The sequence below is a fragment of the Sceloporus occidentalis genome, unplaced genomic scaffold (genome assembly GCF_023333645.1).
Source record: "Sceloporus occidentalis isolate IW3139 unplaced genomic scaffold, rSceOcc1.0.p SCAF_14, whole genome shotgun sequence".
Classification (NCBI taxonomy): domain Eukaryota; kingdom Metazoa; phylum Chordata; class Lepidosauria; order Squamata; family Phrynosomatidae; genus Sceloporus; species Sceloporus occidentalis.
The window spans coordinates 645,312-664,155 of record NW_028316994.1 but is presented as its reverse complement, the minus strand read 5'-3'; the positions used below and the strand labels follow the sequence as shown (position 1 = coordinate 664,155).

The 18,844-nt window shown below is 50.7% G+C and overlaps 1 protein-coding gene, 1 long non-coding RNA gene and 1 pseudogene across 2 annotated transcripts; 1 reads left to right on the top strand and 2 right to left on the bottom strand.

Moving 5' to 3' along the window:
• The window catches only part of LOC149303393 (olfactory receptor 10A7-like), a 45,079-nt pseudogene that overhangs the window by 2,676 nt on the left and 23,559 nt on the right, over positions 1 to 18,844 (bottom strand).
• Positions 1,768 to 6,726, bottom strand: LOC149303398 (serine protease 55-like). The gene is made up of 5 exons (XM_089480653.1): positions 6,663 to 6,726; positions 6,206 to 6,404; positions 4,563 to 4,816; positions 3,651 to 3,790; positions 1,768 to 2,124 (listed from the first exon to the last, which is right to left on the bottom strand). The coding sequence occupies exons 1-5, from the start codon at positions 6,724 to 6,726 to the stop codon at positions 1,768 to 1,770; spliced, it is 1,014 nt and encodes a 337-aa protein (XP_089336779.1).
• Positions 9,582 to 10,504, top strand: LOC149303397 (uncharacterized). Its single transcript, XR_016271945.1, has 3 exons — positions 9,582 to 9,992; positions 10,268 to 10,330; positions 10,434 to 10,504. It is a non-coding gene; the product is annotated as an uncharacterized LOC149303397 (long non-coding RNA).

Below are 18,844 nucleotides of genomic sequence, written 5' to 3'. Positions count from 1 at the left end.
CACCCTGGAAATGGCGCCAGAGCTGCAGCTTTTCCACATGCCTTTGGTGCTGTGTCATGTAGACACAGTGGCAGAGAACACCATGATGCTGTGCACCATGTGGAGCCGTGTGCGGCATCATATCGGCCTAGGGGCAGAGTCAGGGCCAACTCTGCCCCTAGGCTGGCCTTAATAGCTGGTTTTTCCAGCTCCTATATTTGGGGTGAACATTAAGCTTAAGCAGAATTAATACTTAAAAACCCTCAACAACAGGCAGGTCGGCACTTTGCTTTGAAGGTTATAAAGGGGAGGTTGCGGAGCAGAAGCCCATGTATAGAAAGCCCCCTTATTGCCTTCAATTGCTGCAGGGATAGTGCATGCTTTGGACAGAATTTGCTGGAATGGATTAATCCCTTGGCCCCAAAGAACTGATTTGTTAGCACTGATTGGTTAAGTAATTCAAACCTGCATTCAGAAATGCCAGTATTTAGCATCTAAATGCCCCATGACGGATCTGGAAGCCCCTTCCCACTGAGACCAAAATGGCCCCCTCCTTGTTGTCCTTCCATGAGACCTTGCTCTTCAGACAGGAGTTCGAAACAGTTTGCAAAGGATGCCCTTAGCCTGTTGTATTATTTTAAAGTGTTTTGTGCATGAAACCAAGTTTGTGTTCATGAACCCTCAGAAAGCAAAGGTGCCTCTCTTCTCAGTTTTGGAATTTGGAGTATTTTCGGTTTAAGTGGTTTTGGGGTAGTTTTATCTTTTAAAATTGTATTCTGCTTTTAAATAAATGGTCTGTTTTAATATTATAATAGTTTAATTCCCTTTTAATGGTCACTTTTGCAGGTTTTTAATTGTACTGCGTTTTTTAATCCCAATTTTTTTTGGAGGGGAGGAAACAGGATACTACAGCTAGTACTACTACTACTAGTAATAATAATAAATGCAAAATAAATGAGCAAAATTTTCCAATGTCTAATTGATTTCATTTGCAAATTTGCAAAGGATACATACTAATTTAATCGTTTAGCGTATCAACAAATGGCTCGATTCACAAATCGCTTTTATAAAGGTTCTCTTACCATTTTAAGGATGAAAAGGCTACCATTTTTGCTAGCTTCAATGCTAATGCTCCTCTGTTTCGAGACCCCAACTTTGGCGGCAGCAACAGGTAGTTCCCAAGTTTCAAGGCGCAGTGAATGTGCTCTGGGTCTTAGTTTGACCTTTGACCTGGCAGGACCCAAAATCCTGGGTCTGTTTGGAGGGCAAGGCTTTGGACGTCACCGTTTGTGGGTACACTGCTCCCAGGACATGGAAGCCCACAAGCCCCCACGCAATCCCTTGGAGCTAATTGCCTCTGAGCACTGGAAGAGTTCTGCCAGCCAGGAAGCAGATGCCTCCCTTCCCATCTGGAACTGGGGAGGGAGGCTGTCCTAGAGCAAGGGGTCTCAGTCTGTGGGGCATCGTTTGGGGGTCGCCAAGACCCTGATATGGCAGCCCCCACGTGAGACAAGGATAGTCCTGGGGCTGCCATGTCCTTCCCTGCTTGGATCCCTTCCCCCTTCTTTGTCCCTCCTTGTCCCCCATTTTTATTCCTCAGACTTCCTCCAGACCCACTCCCTTCCTTTCCCAGCCCACAAGAAGGGTCAGCCATAACTATCCAAGAATATTTATTTACCCTCCAAGACACCCCCCCACCATGTCCAGAGACAGACCACCGCCATGTTTTCCCAGAGTCCTTTGTGGCACAGCCATGGCATGGGAGGGCCTGGGCCTGTCCCCTCAAGGCTAGGACCACACCAGGGCCAGTGCCAGGCCCCCCACCAGGCCCCAAAGCAGGAGCGAGAGGGCTGCCCTCTGTCCGCCCCCAGTGCCCACGTTGGCCCACATGTCCCCCTCGGCCACCTCTGTCTGCCCCATGGCCCCGTGGACAGGAGTGTGGGGGGTCTGGGGCACCCAGAAGGGGTTTCCCTCGTGGGCGGCTGTCTGCTCCATCCAGGAGTGGTAGTTGGAGACGTGGGTGTAGACGCCGGGGCTCTTGGTGGCGGCACAGCTGCGGCCCCAGCTGACAATGCCCACTTGGTACCAGCACTTCTGGGGGCTGCTGCTGGGGGGTTGGCACATGAGGGGACCCCCACTGTCTCCCTAAAGCAAGAAGGGGAAGGGAGGGAGAGGAAAGAGGGGGCAACACTGAGTGCTTCAGAAGGGGACAGGCCTCCCCCCCATCTGTGGCTGATTTGAGGAAGGGGCAAAGCCCCCCACCCCATGACTAAACCCCTCCTTTGGGGGAAGAAGGAAGAGAGAACTAGGAGCCATCTTTGCCTCCCTGTGCCAAGCAGGAAAGAGCTGAGTTCTTTGGACTGCATGTCCCAGAATCCTATGTATTCTGGGAGCTGCCATCCAAAAAATAGATTTTCCAAATTCTGGATAAGACAAAACATAAGCGGAAAACAAGACTGACCCAGAAAGGACAGATTCTGTCTCTTCACTTAGAGTCACACAGAATAGTTGAGTTGGGAGAGGACTCCCTGCGGTCATCTTGTCCATCCATCCTCCTGCTGCCCCTTCTCTAAGGCCACTTTTAGCCCCCTTTGCCTCCTGTCCTCCATCCCAATATGATAGAAATGGTCCTCTGAGCTGAAATGTCCTGTAATGTACCTTTCTAAAGAGGAAAGGCGCAAAGTCTGGGCAAAGAGACCTTAACCCTCTGAGAGAAACAGCTGCAAAAGCTGCTTTACACAACTACAGAGATGCATGTGTCTTCTCCTGCAAGACATTGCCTGAATGTCCAAGGGTTTAGATGAGTGTTAAGGTGAATGCTGGCATTGATATGCCCACTGGACCTCAGGACTGGAGTCAGGGCGCCCAGGCGTCCTTTCTTCTAAAGGGGAATGACCCTTTGGACGGCTGGAAAGCTTTCCCAATTATATATGTTGATTAAGAAGGGGAGGGAAGGAGGAAATGGAGGGGGGAGCGGTCCTTCCAAAAAGACCAAAATGAGGGCATCAAGCAGTTCAGGAAGATGGGCAATATGTTGATTTTACAGAGAAAAGCATGGCTGTGTTAACTACTTAATTAGTTAAGAGCTACTTCCTGCATGTCTTGGGTTTTGACCATCCCTTATTGCTATTTTGAAAAACTGGCAACGCTTTTGCACTTAGAGAATCCTAGAATCGGAAGAGACCCCCCCCTCCAGGGTCATCCAGCCCCCCACCATTCCCCTTGAATTCTCATGGCTCCATTCTTTGCAAGGGTACAATTGGCAGGTTTGTGAGGTATTTAGAATTATCTGCCAGGGAACAGTAGGTGCCTCTCCAAACTACAAATCCCAGGATTCCATCGGAGGATGGAGCCATGGTGGTTGCAGAAGTACTCAAGCCTTGAGAGCAGTGTAGTCGGAGGAAGGGAGGGAGATAGAGGGTCGCCAGCTATGTCCTGATGGTCCAAGGAAGGGGAGGGGAACTGTGTCTGCTTTTCCTCCTCTTTCCCCTCCTTTCCCTTAAGCCCCATCTTGGCCTTCTCTGGGGTGGCCCCATATCTCATCCACCTGCAGCAAACCACAAGGCCTTCTGTGGAAGCATGTGGTCCTTTTGGAAAGCTGTTCTTTTGCAGAGAGACAGGCGGGTGAAGGGTGAGTCAATGGGGCAGGGGAGAAGGTGGCCCTCTCCTACCTGGCAGGCGTCACGTCCGCCCTCCTCGTACCCGGCGCAGACCATGTTCCTGGTGATGGAGTGGAGCCAGCGCAGGCACAGCGTCCAGTCCACCATGCCCACCTCCACGTCCAGCAGCTCATAGGAGCCCTGCTTTATGTCTGGTTGGGGGGGGGGGGAGAGAAAGAAAGGGGAGACTCCACTCATGCAAGGCTGCTGGGGAGCTAGAAATCAAAACATAGGACCTAGCCCCCAGGGACAGCATCTAGAAGGTCAGCAACGCCTCTCTTTTTAAGAGAAGAAGCTTTCCAGGTATTATACCACTCTGATTCCACTTCAACTGCCTTGGTCTCACCATAGGGAATCCAGGGATGTGTGGTCTGGGGAGGGATTAAAGCAGAAAGAGCTCTAGTGCAGTGGGTTCAGGGAGAGGGATGCAAGGCCCTCCGCAAACTACAACTCCCAGGATTCCTTAGAATGTTGCCATGGCAGTTGGAGTGTCATCAAACCCCTGCAGCCGAGGGGGCCTCCAGTCTGCAAAATCCCTTGCCAGATGTGTGCAGAGTGGTCCAAAGTCAGCAGGTGCATGCATACACATCCAGGCTGCAGGGAAATCTGAATTTGATGATGATGATGATTCTCTTGGCTAATCTAAAAGAGAGGCAACCATTGTCCAGTCGAAGCCTGGAATGACCAGAACTGGCTTCCCTTCACTGCCTGGACTTGGGGCTGACCTGGCTGGGAATGCCAACACGAGACCCCTGGACAAGAGTGTAGTCCATCCTCCTGCCAGCCACAGTGGCCATCCAGGTGGCCCATGGGAATCTCACATCCAGGGCAGGAGGCAGTGGGTCCTTTGGGGCCTTCATGGGATAAGAGGGACAGAGATGTCACCACCCCGCCCCACATCGGGGGTCCCAGCTGGGGGCTCACCGGGATGCGTCAGCCCCCACCCTGCAACAAAGCAGCTCTGCCAGAGGTTGTCATCGGGGACGATGGTGCGGTCAGGGAGGCAGAGTGCGCTGTGGTACCAGCTGTAGGGGATGGGCTCCTCCAGCAGCAGGAGGGCAATGTCGTTGTCGTAGGTCTTTGTGTTGTACAGCGGGTGCACATGGATCTTCCGCACCCAGCGGGTGACGTTATGCCGCCCGAGGAGGGTGCTCCCGGCTGCCACCTTGACGGTCTTCCTGAGGAACAAGGGAACGAGGAGGGCGAGGCAGAGGAGGAGGAGGGAAAAGGAAGAAGTGATCAACATCATCCAGAATGAGTCACACCAGGAGGAGAGCAACGCTAATGGAGTGTGTCTGTGTGTGTTGCCTGTGTCTTCCCAGATTACCTGCCCGTTATTTAAGGGAGGCCAGATCTGCCTGCCTCCTGAGGGGCCTGGACTGCATCTCCCATAACCTCCCAGGCAGCTCAGGAGGAGGGCAGTTTGGAGAAGGGGATTCTTGGTTGCAGAAGTGCCCAGACCTCCCTCTGGAAAGAGAGGGCAGCAAGAGGAAAACGGGACTGTGGCTGTGTGTGTGTGTGTGTGTGAGAGAGAGAGAGAGAGAGAGAGAGAGAGAGCGAGAGAGAGAGAGAGCTGGATTTGCCTAATAATATATAATATCTTTCCAAAGCTGGAAGCAAATCCATGTTGGCCAACAGGGAAAAAGCAGCAAGGGAGCTCACAGTTGTGCAACGTTTAATTATCCCAATCAATCAAGATGCCACAAAAGAATGGCAAGCCAGGCGGGTGGGAACGTCACAGTATGTTGGATTGCAGCTCCCAGCATTCCTCCCCCGTGGCTAGGCTGGGTTTGCAGCCACTCCTGGGAGTTGCCCGCATGCCATCGTGCAAACAGGCGAGGAAGAAGGAGGCTCACACATTTCCTGGTTCTCAGGGAGAGAGGTCAACCTTTGAGAGGGGTTTGGGGGGGGGGATATGGAATTCCCTGCTAGAGAGAGTGCCAGCCTCCACTCCCCTGAACTACAGCTCCCCAAAAGAGGGTCCCTTGGGGCTGTAGTTCAGGGCAGTGGAGCCTGGAGATCTCTTGAACAGGATTCCAAGTAGCATCCCAACCTAAAAAACTCCAGGCTTCCACATGACGAAGCCACAACAGGGAAAGAGGTTTCGAACTATGGGGAGGGTGTTTCAGTGCAGACCTCCTCTGCCTTTTGGCTGTGCCCCCTCCTTGTTTCAGTCAGGCCCAAAAATGGGGGTCCAGGAGCTGCCCCCCTCCAATGCAGAGGGCTTTAGGGGTCAGCTCTGTGTGTGTGTGTGTGTGTGTGTGTGTGTGTGTGTAAAAGGTCATTGCCTGACCCTTCCCCAAAGTGAGGCTCCCCTCCTGACAACCCCCTCTTGCAAAGCATAGGGCTTACATAGTTTTTTGTGGGTTTTTTTGGGGCGATGTGGAAATTTCTAGAAGAGTTTATTCCGGACTTTTCGCCAGCATCTGTGGCACTGGCATCTTCAGAAACTGAATTTCTCTTCCATGCCACCATTCTCTGAAAATGCCAGCCACAGAGTCCAAAAAACCCACCAAACACAACGGATACCGGCTGTGAAAGGCTTCAACTTGACGCTTAGGGCTTACCTTTCATCGGTGAAGCAGTGAGCCGCAGAGAGGACCCACCAGAGGTGGATGATGGACCCTCCACAGAAGTGGAAGGTGCTGGTCTGCACGCTGACCACCCAGGGCCACTTGCCTGCAGGGGCCTGTGTGCCGCCCACGATGCAGGCGCCACCCATGGAGAAGCCGGCCAGGCCATCATACTCCGGCCGGTAGCCACAGCCTGAGGAGGAGGAAGAGGAGGGAGAGGAGAGGCGTCACTCATGGCACCCCACTTTCACTGCCACCAGAGATGTCACACCCCCCAGGAGGAGGATGACACAGGGGCCCCTGTGAGGTCACAGAGCAAAAAGGAACAGCTGGAGCGGAAGGGAGGGTCCCTCTTGGGGAGGAAGGCCGGAGGGTGGGTGGGTGGGCGACTGCTCCCCTCTGAGGCAAAGGGGCTCCCTGGGCACCTTCTGCCCCCACCTGGTCCTGGTACCTTGAGCCCATGCCCCCGTCGCCCGCAGGAGGGGCAGGAGCGCCAGGAGGGTCAGGGAACCCATGGGGGTCTCTCCCAGAGCCCAGGGGCAGCCAGCCAGACCCAGACCAGAGAGTGAGTGGGGCCAGGCTCTGCCCAGTGACCTCACAGACCTCCAGTCAGTGACCTCACAAACCCAGGGCCAGAAGCCCCCCCCCCCCCACTTTCCCTCCTTCTTCTCCAGGGGGGTGGTCTCCCTCTAAGGCCCCTGTTGGCCTGTGTGTCTGGGGTCAGTGGCTGGCAAAGGGAGGGAGGCCGGGCAGCGGGAAAAGCAGCCTCCCGGCCTCAGTGTCCCCATCAGCAAGAGGAGAATGATGGAAGACGGAGAGAGTAAGAGAGATGTAAGGACACTTGGTCAGACCTCTGCTCCTTCTGCCACTGGCTTAGATCACCCCTTCCTCAACAAAGCAAAAGAAAACACATATTGGACTGCAACTCCCATGACTTCCCACCATTGGCGAGGCGGCTGTGGCTGCTAATGGGAATTGCGATCCGACACTCTCAGTACCTCCTCCCTGACTGGCAACTTCCTTGCTAGAGGGAGGCAGCAATCACAGCGGCCATTAAAATTAACACAGAGATGCATGGGTACTCCAGGCCCAGGGAATCCTGGGATTGAGTGCCTAATGCCTGGCCAGGGAAAATGGAAGCAAAGGATCCTGCAAAGCAAAGGGGGGCGGGTCTCTTGCGGGGGTCTCTCTCCTGGCATGGGAACCTTAGGGAGCAAGAGTTTATTTGGAGCAAATAGTGTCAAAAACAGAAAGATGGCCAACCCTGGATGGCAAACAAGCAAAAGGCGGGTGCTTTCGGAAGTTTATTTTTTCTGCAATGGGTTGGATTCCTACAAAATCCCATGGCTACCTCCCGGGCCAGACCAAGGGACTGCTGGGCTACCTGAAGGGATTCCTCCCAGAGGAAAGTCCCTTTGGAGACTGTCCATCCCAGAATCCTTGGCCACAGTCCTGGAAAAGAGAATGCCCCTAGACGCCAGTTTCCTTGGGCGCCCCGATGCCTCCCTCTTGTTCTCCTTGTTCTGAGCCTCTCCATTGCTTCTGACTTAATGACGATCCCAAGGTGAACCTCCATCAGGGTTTCCTTGGCCAGCTGTTGCCTTCCTCTGCGCTGAGAGAGAGTGCCACTTGCACGCCCTCAACCGGGGGTTTCCATGGCCGATCAGGGATCCAAACCCTGTTCTCCCAGAGGAGCCCTAGTCCAGCCCCCAAACCACGAAGCCACGCTGGCTATCTCCCCACTTATTGTGTCAGGAAATATTGAGAGGGCAAGAAAGACCCCTCCTCTTATTCTCAGGGGTGCCACTCCAAACAACCAATCTGAGAGACAGAGGAGAGGAAGAAAGTGAGTTGGCATGGGGCCTTGCTTTGATTCCTCCCCATGGCTGGATTAGCAGGTCCAGGCAAAACCCCTTCCCCATTTTGAATCCAGTGGGTAAAAAAAGGGCTCCCCTGCAGCCGGTGGGCTACATCGGGGTGGAAACGCCACTCACCCTGGCAGTGCCCCTTTCTGATAGGTTCAGGGCTGTAACCCTTCTTGGTGAGTTCCCAGACTACCGGAGATCATGTTACCTTGATGCTGAACTCAGTGGTGTATGTCCCTTGGGGGCACGTCTCCTGCCAGGCCCAGATGCCCCAGGGACCCCCGTTGGGCACCCCGATGATGGAGGCGTAGTCCAGGGTGCCCTTTCTGTCTGCCAGGGACCCCGAGAGCAAGAGCACCACAAAGGCCAGGCTTCTGCACCCCAACATGCCCATTGCGGCCGCCAGTAGCCACATAATGCCAAAGGCTCTAAGCTGTGGCCAGATTTATACCCCATGCCCAATAACCTGACCCACAGGAGCTCACCCATAGCACCCACCCATCTGTGCTGGCACAACACCGGGGCAGGTTTGGCCAGTTGGTATTAGTTTAGAATAAAAGGGTCCAGGAAAGCGGACAGCCCTCTAATCTGCCCTACTGGCCAGAAAAAGGGCACAAATGGGCATTTTGTTGGCAAGTCAAGCTGTTCCTCCTACAAGGGATGTTGCAACCCGCCTCACCTGCAAAAACATCACACGCACACAGACACACACTCACACCTTTTCCTAGACTGAGCCCCCCAATTCAGTCTACCTTGGAGCTTGGAAAAGTTACTTTGGAGGGGCTACATTTCCCAGAACCTCCTGGAGCCACATTCTGGGATTTATAGTTCTCCCCTTAAAAAGTAACATTTTCTTTCCATCCCGCCCCAACCCAGCTCTGTTCAAAAAGGATCCATACCTCAACGTAGGCACCCTTTGTGTGGGACTATAACTCCCAGAATCCCCCAAACCTGGCCTGCTGGGAGTGGTAGTCCCCACAGTGTTAACTCTTGTTGTGGCCCCAGCTCGGAATGGGCCCTTTTTGTATAAGAGGGGAAAGAAATGACTTGGGGACGGCGACTCAGGCAGCTGGACGGACAGCCCTCCTTGGGGGCCTTTTAGCCATGCGGGAAACTCCCGGGCGCCTCCTGATGACGTCACCGCACTCCAAGCGCTATGTACCGGCCTTGTTGCCCCTAGCAACGCGGCTCGCTCTCTCTCTGGAGGGAGGGAGGGAGGATAAAGCAGCCAACAAGAATCACAGGGGGCGTGTCCATGCAAATGAGCCCTCGCTGAGCATGATGGGAAGAGGGGAAACCCCATTTTCTCCTTTTTGCCCTCTTTTTCCCCTCTTCTCCCAGGAATCTGGCTTGGCTCTTCCTTCCCCAAATGGACTCGCCTTTCCCATCCAGCCTCAAAGAGAGGACCACTTTCGGGCCTTCTTCCTCCATTTTAAAAAAGAACATGGCAAGCAATTTCCCTCCAATTCCCAAATGTGCCCCAAAGGTCCCACCCTCAGAAAACAACAGCCCTGCAAGGCTGGTCAGAACTCCTTACGAATGCTATCAGGCCCCAACAGCAGTGCTTCTCCACTCCCATGTTTCCTCATCAAATACTACTACTCAGTTACTGCCTCAATTGAAGGGCATTGAAGCCTCAGGGAGGCTTACTATGGAGGGAATATCACTGTCTTTGCAGGGAATATTCTTATATCTGGAGCATGTTCAGGGCTTCTAGGCAGCAAAGCCCAGAGAACCCTCTATCTAGTCTTGCTTTCCCTCACGAAGGTTCCGTCTCTGCTCTGGAACCTGCTTGACTCCATTTTGGAACCCGGCTGTTGGAGACCAGTAGCTGCTTTCTGTGAGGCTTCTTGGTCTGGACTCAGGTCTCAGGCCCTCCTCCATTGACCATGCCTGGCTTCAAGGACCGCATGAAAGTGAGTGAGGGCCAAAGGGCAGAGGCCAAGCGGTGGGAGGACAGCCAGGGCGCCCCTTCTTCTTCTCCCCTGGCTCTCCTTCATCGCCTCTCTCATTTGCTTCCAGGCCTTCGGGAAACATATCAAGCCTCCTACACGGATCAAGCCTGACCCCAAGGGCTGCTTGGAAGTGAGTGAGGGCCGAAGGGCAGAGGCCAAGCGGTGGGAGGACAGCCAGGGCGCTCCTTCTTCTTCTCCCCTGGCTCTCCTTCATCGTCTCTCTCCTTTGCTTCCAGGTCTTTGGGAAACGTATCAAGCGTCCTACATGGACCAAGCCTGACCCCAAGGGCTTCGTCAGAGTGAGTGAGGGCCAAAGGGCAGAGGCCAAGTGGTGGGAGGACAGCCATGGCGCCCCTTCTTCTCCCCTGGCTCTCCTTCATCGTCTCTCTCTTTTGCTTCCAGGCCGCCAATAAAACTTTCCATTGCATGTTGTCATGCTTAAAGCGCCAAAAGGACGAGGACGATTGTCCAGGGTAAGGCCCCGTTTCCTTCCTTGCTCCCTTCCTTCCTTCCTTCCTTCCTTCCTTCCTTCCTTCTGGGACATACTAAAACAAATGAGTGTACTGTATTTGCCCAGAGAGAAACCACGCCTTCCATAGAGAACCATTACATCGCAAGTACTCTTCAATGATTCTCCGTGGGCAGCCAAGAATAGTTTCCCTATGGGAAGATATCTCCCAATGACTCCCTATGGGCCAGTATGGTTTCTTTACGGGCAGGTGTTCCCCAGTGATTCCCAATGGGCAATTATTCCCCAGTGATTCTCTATGGGCAAGAATGGTTTCTCTATTGGCAAGGAAGTAATAATATCATCATGGTCAATTATACTCATATCCTTCTCCTGTCCCTCTCTCAGTCTCCCAGAAGTCAAGACCAGCTATATTGACGAGGAGATCCCTGAGTCACTTGCATCGCGGAGTTATATCTCTTTAACGGTAAGGAAAGATAGGCAACCCCCCCACCTTTCCCCCGCCTTTTCTGCCCAAATTCTGCCCAAATTCATTCTTCTTTTATCTTCATAGGATAGCAGGTGAATAGACCTTTCAACTAATGGGTAACCAAAGGGCAAAACTGGGGGCGGATGCATCTCCCTTCTCCCCCTTTTTAGGGAAAAGCTTTTCGGCTCAAGCCCAACCCAAGAGCATCCCTTTGTGGCCCATGATGGACTCTCCTTCACTTTTCTCCTTCTTTTGTAGGATTCAGAGACTGATGGCTGTCCTGCAGAGGCTGATCTTGGATCCAGGTCAGACAGGTAAGCTCTTCTCCGTTTGAGTCCTGGATGGGGACTGAATGAACAGTGCACGAAGAAGTCTCCGCAAGTGGTCTTTCCAGTTTGTTCCATGGTCTTTTCCTGTCTTTCTTTCTTTCTTTCCTTTGTTTTTTCTGTCTTTCCTTCCTTCCTTGTTTCTTTCCCTTTCCCTTCCATCCTTCTTCCTATTGCGACTGAGAGAGTGATGATGATGATGATGATGATGATGATGATGATGATGATGATGATATCATATTTCTGTCTGTCTTTCAGTTTGGAGGGGATCCCTGAGATGCTTGAGGCAGAAAGCCTTCCCTCTTTGCTGGTAATGTAATAGCGTCCTTTCCTCCCTTTTTCTTCTTTATTGGAGGACTGTCCAAACTCCTTCTTTTTTTCCCTTCATAGGAAAACAATGAAGAGAAGGAAGCTGCAGATGGAGAGAAGGTGAAAAACTCTTTGGACTCATGTCTAACAAAAGGGCAAAACTGGGGGGAGAGGGTCAGGGCCAGCCCAAGGCCATCCCTTGTGGCCCATGGTCTCTCTTTCACTTCTCTTTATTTATAGGATTTGGGCAGCCATGATCCCTGTCCTGCGGAGGCAGAACCTAATCCTGCGCCTGCTTCAGACGGGTAGGTCCTTATGTCCCCACAAGCGGCCTTTTGGGAGCATCACCCGGGCCCCAGTTATTTCATGGTCTTTTTGTTTCTCTTCCTTCCTTCCTTCCTTCCTCCCTCCCTTCCTTCCTTCCCTTCTGTCATTCCCCATCCCCTCCTTCTTTCCTTCCTTCCTTCCTTCCTCTTTTCCTTCCTTCTATTTTATCTCACTCTTTCCTTTCATTCCTCCCTCCCACTTTCCTTCCTTCCTTTCCCCTCCCTTTCTTTTCCACCTCTTCCCTCCCTCCCTTCCTTTTCTCTCCCTCCCCCTCCTTCTTTATTTTTTTTTCCCTTTCCTTTCCTTTTCTTCCCTTCCTTTCTTTTCCTTCCCTTCTCTTTCTTTTACTTCAACCCTTCTCTCCCTCCCTCCTTTCTTCCTTCTTCCCTGCTTCCCTCTCTTTCTCTCCCTTCCCCCTTCTTTCCCCTTATCTCCTTCCTTTGTCCTTCTTTCTTTCTATCTATCATTTTCTTTCTGTCCTTCCTTCCTTCGTTTCCTCTTTCTTCCTACTGTGACTGAGGGATCATCATCATCATCATCTTTTCCTGTCCCTATTTCAGTTTGCCACAACCACAGGTGACCAATGCAGTGGAGGCCATCCCTGAGACGCTTCTAGTAGAGAGCCTTTCCTCTTCAACGGTAATTAAAGAGTCATTCCCCCCTTTCCCCCCTTTTCTATCCAAATTCTGTCCAAATCTGTTCTTCTTTGATCTTCATAAGATTACAATGAAGGTAGATGAAGTTAAGGAAGCACCGTTAGGCACCTCAGGGAAAGAAAAAGATGGGGAGGAGGGGAATCATAGAATCCTAGAGTTGGAACAGACCCCCAAGAAGGATCCTGATCCAATCCAACCCCCTTCTTCTGCCATGCAAGAACTCTCTATCAAAGCAGGCCCACTGACATACAGATGGCCATCCAGCCTCTCCGTTTCAGGGTCCCAGAACCTCAAGGGAGAACCTTTGATGAAGAGCGCTGTGTTCAGGAGTCTGACGCAAATAATTCTAACTGTTCCGTGGTAAGGAAGAAAAGGGCCTTTTAAAGAAATATTTGCAAAGGGTGGGGTAGGCTTTTCCAGGGACTGGAACCCGTTTCCTCTGCATTTCTATTTTTTAAAGTTTGCAAGTGATGGGGATAAATACATTCTTTCTTTTTTTTAAAAAAAGGTCTGTTCTGAAATGTGAAAAGTTAGCATGAACTTTGGCATTAAATGTTCTGTTGACTGGCATCTACTGGAGAGGGCTTCTTGTTCTCTCAAAGTAATGACCTATTTTCCAGGCCTCTTGTTATATCACAGGAGTTATCTATTTTCTTTGCTTGCCTTCGGCAAAAGGCATGCAGAACCTATGACTTGGAGCACCAACGTGGAAGGCTGACTACTTGCATTCCTAAAAGTGGGTTGGGACTGCCACTCCCATTAGCCCTTGTGCATATAGCCAGTGGTGGTGGATGCTGGGAGGTTTTTTTGGGGTTATAAGGTTCCCACCCTGTCATTTATATTCCTAGTTTAGTGAGAGAGGCACCCAATTTTCCAGGGCCATTTTTCCTTGCCATTGGTTAGGGCTGATGGGAGTTGTGGTCCAAGAACACATAAAGAACAGCGGAGTCTAGTTTTAGGGAATTCGATCATCCACCTCTATAATAAAGCCAACATGAAAGAGAGAGATGAATCATTTAGAAGAAAAATTGTGCATTTCATAAGCATGGATTACTTCCACCTTGTGCTTCCGTGTAAAATGAGTGGCCTTCCAGATGATGCTTGACTGCATCTCCCATCATTCCTTTCCATTCACCAGAGCTGTGGTCTAGCATCACCTGGAGGGTTGCCTGATTAAAACTCCCTTTTAGATCAACTTCCCTGTAGCCAATGCAATGGATGCAGAATTTCACTTAGAGCAAAGGCCCTCAACCTTTGGCCAGTGTCTCTGGTTGGAGGCTCTGGGTTATTCAGAGAGAGGACTTTGACATTCACAACCAGGCTTTAATTTCACCGTAATTTGCTGATTTCCAGAATGTTTTAGTTGTCAGACATTGCCATCATATATATGTGTGTGTGTGTGTGTGTGTGTGCGCGCGTGGTGTGTATGTATAGCTATATATGATGTGTGTGTGTGTGTGTGTGTGTGTGTGTGTATATATATATATATATATATATATATATATGGATGGTGTGTGTGTGTGTATATACATACCATCCATATATATATATATATATATATATACACACACACACACCATATATAGATATACATACATACACACACACACACACACACACACATATATATATATATATATATATGGTGGCAATATATTATATAATCATATTTCCAACATGGATCTTTTGTATTTTTTGACATTTTAGCAATTCTTTGGGTGGAACCTAAAATATAGCTTATAAAAATGTCTTTTAATATACAGCTATTTTAGATATTTATTCCCTAGTCTTTCCTACTCTTCAGGTTTAATAGGATGCCCCACATTTTGAGTCCATTTGTTCATATTTTCTTTTATTCCTTCTGCTCTTGGCCTAATTTTAGTAAATTTTTATATAATTTGGCTATTATTTTTTTATATCCTGTTTTTGTTCAATCTTCAAATGCCAAACTTGTCTCGAAAACCCTCTCATTTTGGGTCCTTTCTGAACCTCTCTCTCTGTTCACTGTCTGTAAGGAAACCAGGGACAGAGGATCCTCTCTTCAGCTAATCCCTCTCTGGTTTGGTATATTCCTTCATTGGGGTTTTTGTTAACCCTCCTTTATTACAAGTCATCCATGTTTCGGAAGCTAGGCTCCTCTCTTTAAAAAGGCCACTTTGGGGTTTTGGGAAACAGTTTGCTTTGACGCTTCCTCCAAGTCCTCTGCAGTGGCTTCCTAATATAATGGTCTGGGAATTCTTGATGCAGCTTGTCTTTCTGAGACCAAAGGTAAGCGTGGAAACCAAAATGAGCATTGAAACCTTTGAGAGACAATAGGTTCCCCCCCCTCCTTTTTAAATTTATCCAACCCAAAACCCACATTAGAGACCAGGCCTGATAGGAAGGAAGGCAGGACACGTTCCCAAGGCTTGTCACATACGGCAACAAACAACGGGAGCCACCTCCTTTTCCCTGCTGCTGTCTTCTTTCCTCCTGGCAGACAGAGGACGACTTACATCTCATGTGCGACATATTCAACACTTCCTCCAAAGAAAAGAAGAGGTCTCTGGCAGATGGCATTGCATCCAAGCGCTTGGACCTGATGCTGGAGCATTTCTTGAAATCAGAAGAAACGTAGGTGGCTTCCTCCTCCCAGGATGCAGCCCATTTTCCCTCCTGGGGTCTGGGGGTCCGGCAGGGATGCCATTGGCTCTCCTTCCCTTTCTCTAGGGCCTGTGATAAACTCATGTATGCGGTCTTTGCTTCACCCAAGTGTATCCTTGACATGTGCCTGGATGAGTTCATCGTCACGCTGAGTGAAAATCAGATTCAGGACAGCGAGGAACTGCCTTTGGCTAAAGTAAGGGTCCGACCCTCGCATGGCTCATCCGCAAGGCAGGAAACCCAACGTAGTTTACCATCGGTGGGTGGCCCTTCCTTCTTCTGGGTTGTTTACCAGAAAACCTGCTTCTCTCCTCAGCTGAAGGCGCTCAGAGGGATCAGGGCCATTGTAAGGGACCACGGTGACATCAAGATGCTGAAGGAATGGCTGTCGTGCCACTTTGTGGCCCTGACCAACATCTTGGTCAGCCAGTTCGAACCCAAGAAGCAGGGGACCAGCAGGAAGCCTAAAATGTACCTGGTTCCAGGGTAAGTTGGCTGCAAGGCAGGGCTGGAATAGGAGTGGCCAGTGGGGCTGGATGCAGGGATACAAACCAGCCCTGAACCAACTCTCTTTTCTTTCCCCTCTCTCTTTCCTGCAGGGAAGCAATTGATATCTTTGCAATCTTTCTCCAGAGGCTGGACCTGATGCACAACATGATGTCTGTGTTCAACCCCAGATGAATGCGGTGAGTCCGGTTTCCCTTCCTCCCTCTCTCCTTCTCTCTCTCTCTCTGGGGGATGGCCTTCCCTTCAAAAGAGAAGACACACGAATAAAAGGCATCTCTCCTCTCCCCTCCCCCCCCCCAGGACTGAAAGACCGTGGCTTCCACCCGTGCCGTGGCTCCACCTAAAAGGACCTCCATCCCCAGCCTCCAGCCAAGGTCTGCAAAGTCCCCAGAAGACTCCTCTCCAGATGCCATCGCACAGCCTTCCCACGCTGCCGCCACTCAGACGCTGGTTGCAGACATTTCCCCATTTGGGGCGGGATAATCCCGGTTCCCCCAGGGTTAAAATGTCCCATCAAGGCCAAGCCACCTGCCCCAGGTTCCAGTGATGGAGAGCGCTAGCAGCCAAAGCCGCGTCTGGATGGAGCTCTGAGGTTTCAACTCCCAGAGTCCAGCTGGGTGCTTTGAGCGCTGGCTGGGTTCAAATCCCTGCTCTGCCAAGGAAGGAAGCCAGAGGGAGGGAGGGAGGAAGGAAGACATGACTACATCTCCCATCTGCCCCCGTCCACCATCCCCTTCCTGCCACTGCTGGTCAGTCGGCCAGACTCCCCTCCTTCCTCCCTTCCCCTCCTTCTTCCCCTTCGTTTCTTTTCCCTCTTTCCTCCCCCTCTTTTCCATTTCCTCTTTCCTCCCCTTCATCCCCTTATTCCTCCTTCCTCCCTTTTCCTCTCCTTCCTCCTCCTTCCTCTCCTTTCTCCTCTGTTTCTTCTCCTTCCCTTCCTCCCTTCCTTGCTTTTTATTTCATTGCCTTTTACTTTCCTTCACCCCTTTCTTCCTTCTTCCCTCCTTTCTTCCTTCTCTTTCTTTCTTTCTCTTCTCTTTCTTTCACCTTTCTTCCTCCTTCATTTCTTCTTTATCTCTTTCTTTCTTTCCTTCCTTCCTTCCTTCTTCTTTCTTTCTTTCCTTCCCTCTTTCTTGTTCCTTCCTTCCTTCCCTCATTCCTTTCTTACCTCTTTATTTCCTTCCTTCCTTTCTTCCTTCCTCTTTCTTTCTTTCATTCCCTCCTTTCCTTCCTTATCTTTCTTTCTTTCTTTCTTCTTCCTCTCTCCCTCCCTTCCCTCATTCCTTCCTTCCTTCCTTCCTAACTCCCCCCTCCCTTTTTCCTCCCTCCCTCCCTCCCTCCCTTTCTACCACCTTCCCTCCTTTCCTTCATCTCTTCCTTGCTTCCGTCCTTCCTTCCTTCCTTCTCTCTTACCTTCCTCCCTTCCCTCTTCCTTTCCTTCCTCCATTTCTACCACCTTCCTTGCTCTCTTCCTTGCTTCCTTCTTTCTATCATTCCTTCCCTCCTTCCTATCTCTTTGTTCCTTCCTTCTCTTCCCTCTTTCCCTCTTTCTTTCCTTACTTCCCCCTTCCCTCCCTCCCTCCCTTTCTACCACCTTCTTTCCTTCCTTCCTTCCCTCCTTCCTTCTTCTCTTCCTTGCTTCCTTCCCTTGCTTCCTTCTTTCCTCCCTTCCCTCTTCCCTCCCTTCCTTTCTCCCTTCCCTCTTTCCATCCTCCCTCCCTTCCTTTCTACTGCCTTCTTTCCCTCCTTCCTTCTTTTTTCCATCACTCCTTCCCTACCTTTCTTCCTTCTCTGCCTCCTTCCTTGCTTCCTTACTTCCCTTCCTTCTTTCCACCATTCTTTCCCTCTTTCCTTCCCTATTTTCCTTTCCTTCTTCCTTCCTTCCTTCCTTCCTTCCTTCTTTCCTCCCCTCCTTCTCCCTTCTTCCCACCCTCCTTCTTTCCCTTCTTTCTTTCCTTCTTTCCTTCCTTTCAACCTCCTTCCTTCCTCCCTTCTCTCTACCCATCCTCCATGCCTTCCTTCCTTCCTTCCTTCCTTCCTTCCTTCCTTCCTTCACTCTTTCCTTCCTTCCTACCGCTTCCCTTGCTTCTTTTTTCCCTCCCTCCCTCCCTTAGTTCTTTCTTTCTTTCTTTCTTTCTTTCCTTCCTTCCTTCCCTTGTTTCCCTTCTTCTGTCCTTCCTCCTCTCTTCCCATCCTCCCTTCCTTTCTACTGCCTTCCTTCCCCTTCCATCCTTCCTTCCTCCCTCCCTCTTTCCTTCCTTATTTCTTTTCTTTCTTTCTTTTCTTTCTCCTTCCTTTCTCTCTCTCCATCCCTCCCTTCCTTCCCTCATTCCTTCCTTCCTTCATTCCCTCCCTCCCTTTCTATCACCTTCCCTCCTTTCCTTTCTTTCTTCCTTGCTTCCATCCTTCCTTCTTCATTCCTTCCTCCTCTTCTTTTCTTCTCTCTTCCCTTCCTTCCTTCCCTCTTCCCTCTCTTCCTCCCTTTCTACCGCCTTCCTTCCTCTCTTCTTTGCTTCCTTCCTTCTTTCTATCATTCCTTCCTTCCCTCCTTCCTATCCCTTCCTTCATTCCCTTTCCTCTTTCCCTCTTTCTTTCTTTCCTTACTTCCCCCCTCCCCTCTTCCCTCCCTCCCTCTCTTTCTACCGTCTTCCTTCTCTCCCTCTTTCCTTCCTTCTTCCCTTCCTTTCTTCCTCCTTTGCTCCATTCTTTCTCTCTTTCCTCCCTCCCCTCTTTTCCTTCTTTCCCTACCTCCTTCCTTCTTTCTTTCCATCATTCTTTCCCTCTTTCTTTCCTTCCTCCCTTCCTTTCTACCACCTTCCTTCTTCCCTTCCTTGCCTACTTCCTTCCTTCCTTTCCTTGCTTCTCTCTCCCCTCCCTCCCTCCCTCTCTCCCTTCCCTCTTTCTTTCTTTCCTTCCCTTCTTTCCTCCCTTCCCTGTTCCATCCTCCCTCCCTCCCTTCCTTTCTACCACTTACTTTCTTTCTTTTTTCTTTCCTTCCTCCCTCCCTCTCTCCCCTCTTTCTTTCTTTCTTTCTTTCTTTCTTTCTTCCCTCCCTTCCTTCTTTCTTTCTTACTTTCCTTCCTTCCTTCCTTCCTTCCTTCGTGCCT